The sequence below is a fragment of the Euphorbia lathyris genome, chromosome 9 (assembly GCF_963576675.1).
Source record: "Euphorbia lathyris chromosome 9, ddEupLath1.1, whole genome shotgun sequence".
NCBI classification, from domain to species: Eukaryota; Viridiplantae; Streptophyta; class Magnoliopsida; order Malpighiales; family Euphorbiaceae; genus Euphorbia; species Euphorbia lathyris.
Window position 1 is genome coordinate 70307659 of NC_088918.1, and position 9348 is coordinate 70317006.

Genomic DNA, 9348 nt, shown 5'->3' on the forward strand with positions numbered 1-9348 from the left:
TTACTCATCTCCATATATGATATAAAAAGAAAATTAAAAAGTTAAATCATAAATATAATTTAAGGATATATTTTTATATTGCATTAGAAAAATTCTAATGGTTGGATTGGGCCATTTATAATTTGACAGACACCTTTTAATAGAGTGCATGTGGTCGGTTAACCAATCCATTAAAGTTAATTCGATCGGTTAATTATTTTATCGATTTTTAAAAATACTAACCATATATAGTCTACTAAATTCGGTTAACCAATTATTTCGGTCGATTAACCTTTTATTTCGGTTTCCAACCATTGGTAAATAAAAAAATAATAATAATAAATTTCTAATTCTTACTGTGAGTGAAACGACGGTTCAATGACGAGTTGAAGAGATTAACGATGGAGATGAAGATGTGCGTGAATTATGTACGTGTGGACTATGGATTGGACACTACATTTTACAACAACTCTTTAAGGCATTAAATTACTATATTTTTTGGACCAGAATTCTTATCCTCCGTGGTTTACCAACTAAGCTATATCCATGTATATTAATTTCACTAATTATCTACTTTGTCACAAATTCGATAGTACGACAATATTTGGAACGAAATATTCCATCGTTGAGTCTTAGTCACCGGAAATAATTAGTTGGTTTTAATTAAACCGTAACCGTAATTCAAAAATAGATTAAAGATGAATTTATTACTTGCTCAACTATAAAACTTGTCTTCTCTAATATTAGAACCACATATCACAATCTTGGTCGTTTTACTTGTTTTTAAGACGCGTGCAACACATCTTCCGCATTAAACTTAATTTTTTACAACCGAGTGATCAATTGATTACATTTTGCACAAGTTCATGAGGGTAACTAAACATTTTATGCAAGTTGAAAGTTTAGGAAGCCAATCAAGTTTTTTGGAAAAATTCAAAAGGCAAATGATATATTAAGCCTATTTATTACTCGCTTAATTTTATTATAGGGTAAATTACACTCATGGCCATTGAATTTTACCCATTTAACATTGTGGTCATTAAACTTCAATTCTTAACAGTATGGCCACTTAACTTTACGCTTTTTAACACCGATGGCCACTCAATGTCTCAAAATGACCGTTGACTGCCTCAAAATAAAAAAATTCAGAAAGTTACTAATATCTTTTTTGTTTTGAGGTCATTTATGTGTTTTTTTTGTTAGAAGAGAGAGTGTGAATATATAGAGAGAAAACTCCAAAAAAAAAGTGATTTTGGAAAATAAAAAATGTGGTTTCATGGTAAATGTCGTTCTGAACAACTTTAATTCTTGAATATTTTCATTTTAAGGTCGTTAACGATCATTTTGAAAAATTAGTTAAAGTTCAGTGACTACCGGTGTTGAAAAGTATAAAGTTCAGTGGTCATACAGTTAAAAATTAAAAGTTCAGTGACCAGAATGTTAAAATTAGTAAAATTCAGTTGTCATGGGTGTAATTTACTCTTTTATTATATAAAATATGTTTCGTGGAAATTAAGAAATATAATTAATATAAATCTACGTTAATGAACGTTTTGTAATTGCAAGATCTAATATATATTAACTTGAGGGTGAATGAATTTTCTCTAACAATTAAAAGATTGACATTAAAGAAAAAGTTAAGGTTCATAAGAAATAAAATAATAATCAGAAAACAATATGTAAATATATAAAAACTGACCTGTATTACTGGAGATGAACAAAGTGGATTCAACAGAAAGCAGTTTGGAGATAAAGCCTCCAAGAAAAGAAGAGAATGGAGTTAGTTTTTTCAAACCCATACTCTTCCCTCATTAATTAAATATCCTTACATTTCCCAAAATACCTCTTATTATTATTAGTATTATTTTTTTGAAAACGATTATTATTATTATTATTATATATATTATTATTATTATTATTATTATTATATAATATCGGGAATAGCTGGCGAGTCAATTTTAACATCATTATTTAAATAAATATTTTTCGAAAAGAGTGGTAATTAATGGTGCATTGATGGTTTAATTACATTCAACGCCTTCAAACTTGATTAATAAATTAAAAATTACACAAGTTGATGGATTTTTACTACTACCCAAATAAAAATAATTAAATAGATTTAAATATAATTTTGATTAATCTTGAGTTTAGAACTACGAATTTGTATTATTACGATTTTTGGGATTATTTCATGATCTAAGAACGAAGTCTCATAAATTAAAAAGGAGTGTAACACCAAATTGTAGGAGCGAGAGAAAATTTTCTCTTATTTATATTAACGGATTGTTATATCTGACGCTCTCTATTTATATGTTAGGTTTCTTTGTTCTTTAAAATTAGACAATAACTAGTCGAAAACCCGTGCGATGCACGGGGTATAAAACTTTTATATAATTTAGATAAATAAATAAATTGACATATTTAATTTTAAATAATTTTATATCATGCTATGAAAAAAATTTATATTATGTATATTTAAAATTAATATATATTTTTTAATAATAATTCAAATTAAATTAATTTTAAAAATAATTGACTACTTTTTTTATAGACTTTTAACTAAAGATGAATGATTTATTTATTTTTACAAAATTCAATGATTTGTACTTTTTAGGAATACATTTTCATATTCCAACTATTTTGTGAAACAATAATAATAAAATAGCAGATTAATTAAGAAATATATTAGAATATAATAAAAAAAACCAAAAATTGAATTAAACTATAATTAAAATTAAATATTATATTTACGATACAAAAGAATTACAATATAGGTTAAACAAAAATTGAGTTAAACTACAATTAAAATTAAATACTATTATATCTACGATATAAAAGAATTACAATCTATGTTAAAATGGAAGCAACATCAATATATTATTCTATAAACTATTACAATCAATACTTTTCTAATGTTGCATATGAAGAAACTTTATCAATTTAATATGTTACATATAAAAAAAAATCGTAAGAATTAGTCACAAATTCATCTTGATGATAATTATTTTGGTTGATGGAATTTCATGATCACCAAGTATTCGGATTCAATTATTCATTATTCTACAATAACCCAATATATCTAATTGAATCAGTTTAAGATGATAATTTCTCCTATTTTCATCTCGTAATATCTCATCAAGACATTCGATCAATTTGTTCTTCATTCTTTCACTATATAGAATATCAGTCATACTCGCAGATATCACTTATTTGACTTCATTAATATTTTCTAATAATTATATATTCTTGAATTTTGTAAGTAAGAAAAACAAACAAAAGTATTGAAAAAAAATGAAGGGACGAAAAAGATAATTAGGCGAGAACAATCTTCCTCTCGGTTTTTTTTTTTTTTTGAAAATAAGAGAGAATGTCAAGACATAAGCATATAAAGAGGAGAGTGAAAATATTTTTTACCCATTAATTAAACATTTTATTTTTTTTTAATGAAGTATTAAGTCCATAAATTAATTTTAGTTAAATAGAATTAAATCGCAATTGTAACCACTCAGTAAAAAAACGTTTTATAATTAATTATATTAATTAGAATCATTATGCTGAACATTTGAGAATTTGAAGAGATTTAAATAATAATATTTTCTTAATTAATATTTTTCAATAATTTGTCCTATGATCACATTTCATTTTCATCTGTTAAAAACTCTTGAAATACTAACAATTTTGTACGAACCATAATATAATAGTTAAAAATTATATAAGCCAATGTTGCAAAAGCAATTATCTCAATATCCATAATTAATGTACATTTTTAGGATTTTGAGCATCAAAATTTATTTTTATTTACCTTGATTTTGAATTCGTATCTAGCATAATCCACATTCTTCAAGAATAAACATCTTATCAAGCATATTAGACGCTTACAATCTCCTTGTCTACAAAATTGGGAAAAAAATAACTTCTTGATAATAATAATAATAATAATATAACATAATTTATATTGAAATAAGCTTCATTGTAAGTATAATATTTCAATATCTCTTTAATATTTTATTTAATATGTCTCAAACTTCAATGAACAACTATCGTGTGGAACTTTATATCTATTTGTACCAAAATGCATAAAAATAAAAAATACAATCCATATCAATTAGCTAAACTCAAACTAAAAAAATGAGTGGATTTCAACATGTTCCGAATTAGAAAAATTAATCTAATTTCAATTAAAACTAAAAATTGAGTTCATAAAAATCCAAAAATCTAAATTTTATTTAGAGTTAACAATCAAAACGATAACACCTAGGAACATATACTAAATAAGAATGCAAATATACAAAATCTTTATTTTAGTCATTTTGAAAAATAAATAAATAAAAAAGAAAACATGGATAAGATAGCGAGGGGTATGGAATCTGGATAACGACAGAAATAGAATTTCATCTTTGAAAGATGAAACTATAACAACAATTGTTTAATAAAAATAAAACAACAGCACAATTGAGAAAGCCAAAAATTGAGTTCATATAAAGCCGAAAATCTAAATTTTAGTTAAGAGTTAGCAATCGAAACGATAACACCTAGCAACATATACTAAAAAAAGATACAAATTTACAAAATCTTTATTTTAGTCATTTTGAAAAAAAAGACAAATAAAAAAGAAAACATGGATAAGGTAGCGGGAGGTATGGAACCTAGATAACGACAGAAATGGAATTTCATCTCTGAAAAATGAAACTATAACAACTATTGTTTAATAAAAAGAAAACAACAACACAATTGAGAACAAAAATATCTACAACATATGAAAAACAATCGAATAATTACATTGAGAAACATAAGAATTTCTTGTAATTTTTGACACTTTTGTGTTTTCCGGTTTTAGTTGTTCATGCATCTTCTATTTCTGTCGGATTTCTTCAATCGAAGCTATCAGTTTGGAAAAAAAAAGACAAATAAAAAAGAAAGAATGGATAAGATAGCGAGAGGTATAGAACCTGGGTAACAACATAAATGAATCTGAAAAATGAAACTGTAACAACTATTGTTTAATTTTTTTTTTTTGGTAGAAAAGGAAGAAAAGCAAACAAACAAAGAAAAACCTATCCTGGGATTAGCCTAGGAAAACTAATCCCGATCAAATCCTCAGAAAGAAGGGAAGAAAGATACAAAGGAGGGTCAGAAAGATGAGTGACGCCAAGAATCCCCTCGTGACTACAACATATGAAAAAAATCGAATATTTACCTTCAGAAATATAATACTATCTATGGATTTCCTTTGCTTTGTGTTTTTTCATCTTCCCGTAACTCTTGCTTTCTTTTGTTATTTTAATTAATAGGCTAGTAATTATTTAATATATTATAAATATAAATTTGTTATTTTTAATTAATTAAATATTTATTTTTAATTAATTAAATATTTTTAATCTGATTTTTTACTACGTTGACAACTCATCAAAAAGTCCTTTAAAACACTTCTTCTCATTTCTATCTGCTTCCGTAATTATATATAGTATAGATTAATTATACTCACTCAAATTCCTCATCAGATTAACCAATTAATTAATTAATTAATTAGGTAGAATTAATTTAATTAAAATTCTTAATTATCTAATTTCTTAATTAGATAAATATCTGAATTCCAATAGGATTCCATTTGAACCCGACTTTAATCTGAACGGAAATTCCCACACAAGTGATAAAGATAGAGATGAGAATACACAAGTGACAACTACAACTTGTTCATAATTATAAAGACTAAATTAAGACAATTATCATATATATATATATATATATATATATATATATATATATATATATATATATATATATATATATATATATATAGTTGTAATTGAAAATACAATAGTTATCTAGTGGGTGATAATTATCTCTAACATCCCCTCGCAAGCTGATAGCGAGGGCATATTTTGAGTCTTTGCCGAAGCACGATGAAGTGAGCACTCGATAGAGGATTGATAAAAGTGTGAGCAACCTGATCATTCCCAGGGATGAATCGCGCCTAGAGGAAGCCAGTGGCTACTTGTTCTGGAACAAAATGATAATCTAGTTCAATGTGCTTGACAAGAGCATGAACAAGCATATGAAACTTTAATTCATGTAGCAGTGGTCTGATCCAAAGTAGTTCAGACGTGGCATTGGCAACTGCTTTATATTCACTCATCGTGCAATTATTGGTTGCTTAGTATGCTAGGAGACCAAGCTTTTGCTTAGAAAAACACATGACACACATGTAGATTGTAAATTGGCAATCGTCCCTACAACCACCCCAGTCACTAACTGAGTCACAATGTATTGTTGAAATGCGGTGTTTGGAGAAAATGATGATAGATTTGGGGCTATTGCCATTGGGGTCGAGCAAGGTTTGCAGTCAATCATTTTTACTCGGTTAATAATATCACGAGTGTCACGGAACCAATCAAACTAAAAGTTGAAGCTGATAGTTAAGACTCAATCATAGATCTTATATTAAGATCTGACACACACCCCCTATGCTTACAGCGTGTACAACACAAGCTCATCCCATCATGTATTGTCTAAGAGGTTCTGATACCATGTCATGGAACCAATTAAACTAAAAGGCCAAACTGATAGTTAAATGCTCAATCATAGATTATATATATTAATTTCTGACAACGAGTATATTTAGTTTGAGAGGTGTGGATGCTATTTGGAATACATAATTTCTAATTCAAGAAAGTAAGAAGCTCGACCAAGGTTTTAGATAGGAAATTCTCATTCCATGGCTTGAATTGTTTGATTGATCTTAGTGGAGTTGGTATCAATGACAAGTATATCATCCACATAATAAAGAATGAAAGTTTTGTCATGTTGGATGTGTTTGGTCAAGATAGAATTGTCAGCACCAAACATAACAAAACTAAGGCTACATAGAAACTCTTTGAAACATAAGAATCATTCTCATGGAGCCAATTTGAGTCTATATAGAGATTTATGAAGTAGACAGACATGATATGACTTATTTTGTCACGAAATTCATGAAATTGCTCCATATAAATTGATTCCATTAGCTTGCTATGAAGGGACGCAATGGAAACATCAAGTTGTATTAAGTGCAAATATGATGCAAAAAGTTGTAACTTTGGCAATAGGGCATGAAAATTTAATGCAATGAAGGCGAAACTCCTGACCGAATCCACAAACAACTAGGCGTGCTTTGCATTGTCCAAATCATTTTTTTCTAGGGGTTTTGTTTGAATTGGTTAATAACCGGTTAAATTAATTATTCTATTTATTGATTTGGTTAAAACCAATACAATAAAATAACTAATTATTTTTTAGTTGAATTGGATTGAAATTGTCATTGGATTGGTTATTTTTGTAACACCATAATCAATGGTTTCCAAATTGGGAAACATCTAAAATATGTTTCCTAGCTTTGATAAAATTGGCTAGAAACACTCCCTATTTCATGAAACTAGATAGAAGAAATCAAAAGATTATCAAAATCAAATCATTTAGCATTTTCTAATCGGATATATATTGTTTTATATTTATAAGATTATTGTATCAAGAATTGTAAAGAGTAAAAAAAAATGAAGTGATTGTCAACTTTTTCAAGTTGACCATCAACTTGAGGAGTGAGATGTGATATTTCTTTTTTTTTTTTTATGAAAAAGATGTGATATTTAATACTCCTGCTATATTATAATAATTAATTTACAAAATAATTATTGTGATCTAATTATTCAATAAATAATTAGTTAGTTTATTAAATTTCAATAATTAATGATCAAGATCACAAGAATATTTCAACTCCGATCAGATCAAGAGAAATAGGTTGTAGATTAGAAGGACACCTTAAGACTGTTCCTAGACTGCAATTGAGCCGAACCGATGCGAGTTTTGACATGCTCATGCTCGGTTGAAAAGATAACCGATGAGTTTGAGCTTGAGCACAATATTCTCTTCGTGAGTTGTTCACGTGTTTGTTCACAAGTTTTACTCGTGATCAGCTCGTTAATTCAGTTCATGAACTTCACTCACGAATAACTCGTTAATTATATTGATTTGAAACTTCTTTAAGAGAAAAACTAAAATTTATATAAAACTAGGTTTGTTTTACATTTCCCGTTTTACAGAAATATAATTATTAAAAAATTAATTGAACCAAACTTGCTCAGAGACCTATTAATGAACATTATAATCGAGCTTGTTCATAAAAATATAATTGATATTTCTCGCGATGAGCTGGAGCTTCACTGCGCTCAAACTTAGCTCGTTTATAAATTGAACCAAACACGATCCAGCTTTTTATCGAGCCTAACACTGAGTGGCTCTGATAGTTTACAGCCCTAGCTGTTCCCAAAAGAAGATTTATTAATTGACATTAAAATTACAGATGAAAGAAGCAGAAAATATTAATTGCAAATAAGAACAACTCCGAAATACGTCCATGATCGTGATCTAGTACGTCCATGGTTGTGGTCGCGATCTTGTTCCTCCTGATTGTGTTCCCCCTGATCGTGGTTGTGATCGGGTTCCTCCTAGTCGCGGTTGTGATCCTCCCCGTTGATAAGCACTGAAGGCAGATTGAATACTAGGTGATGGTAGTTTCTGCGACGATCTTCGTGGTGGTGGTAATTGTTTTTGTGACGGTGGTTGCGATTGTTTTGGCGACGGCGGTTCGTCCTCAAAAACAGAAACAAGGTTGAGTAGATCGTCAAGATGTTGATTTGCTTCATTGAGACGTTCTTTTATCACACTTATTTCCTCATACATCTGCTGTATCCTCTGGCTGCTGATGCTCTTATTATCTCCCTTCAATGATGATGACAATGATTCCCTTGACAAAACCTGCACCATTACAAGTAATTTTAATTTTAATTGCACCTTAAAACATACAGGATCAGTACTGGTCGCTCCACTCAAATAAAACTAGTTGAACAGATGGACGGATATATACCGGGAGATCAACAGATGAACCTGATGAGTTTTCTGAAGGAGTAGCAGACGCCATTGATGAGAGAGCCCTTTGGTCTATGACTTTTTTTTTTTTTGGTGGACAGAAAATGTAAATTTAATAGAGGATAATATAGTATGGTTTTTAAATTATTATTATTTGCTGGCCTATAATATTTGACAAAATGGAATATGTGATCCCTATACTTCATCAAATTTTAATTTAATGTGAGATTTGATTCGTCAGTTTTAATTTAATATATGGTTGTGAGTGCAAAATTCGTCAATTTTAATTTCAATCCAGAAAAAAACGGTCCAATCATAAATTTTATACTAATCTCTCAGGCATCTCTACACGCAAATGTGCACTTGCAGTGAGTACAACACAGGTTCATTTGTCATTTGTTTTTAATTCCACAAATTAATAAGGTTGGCGGGACTTGAACCGTGGACCATTTGGTCCAAGAGGCTCTG

The 9348-nt window shown here is 28.6% G+C and overlaps 1 protein-coding gene across 1 annotated transcript; it reads right to left on the reverse strand.

Annotated features, from left to right (window-relative positions):
* Positions 1 to 8155: 8155 nt before the first annotated feature.
* On the reverse strand, positions 8156 to 8961 carry LOC136205248 (uncharacterized). The gene is made up of 2 exons (XM_065995764.1): positions 8879 to 8961; positions 8156 to 8769 (listed from the first exon to the last, which is right to left on the reverse strand). Exons 1-2 carry the CDS (start codon positions 8930 to 8932, stop codon positions 8380 to 8382), a joined length of 444 nt encoding a protein of 147 aa, XP_065851836.1. The 5' UTR covers positions 8933 to 8961; the 3' UTR covers positions 8156 to 8379.
* Positions 8962 to 9348: the final 387 nt, after the last annotated feature.

What these genes read in the sequence shown, in the direction of transcription:
- LOC136205248 (XM_065995764.1), bottom strand. Translation starts at nt 8,932, where the DNA reads ATGGCGTCTGCTACTCCTTCAGAAAACTCATCAGGTTCATCTGTTGAT. An exon ending in GTTCATCTGTTGATCTCCCG is followed by an intron (nt 8,770 to 8,878) that starts GTATATATCCGT and finishes GTAATGGTGCAG; the next exon opens with GTTTTGTCAAGGGAATCATT.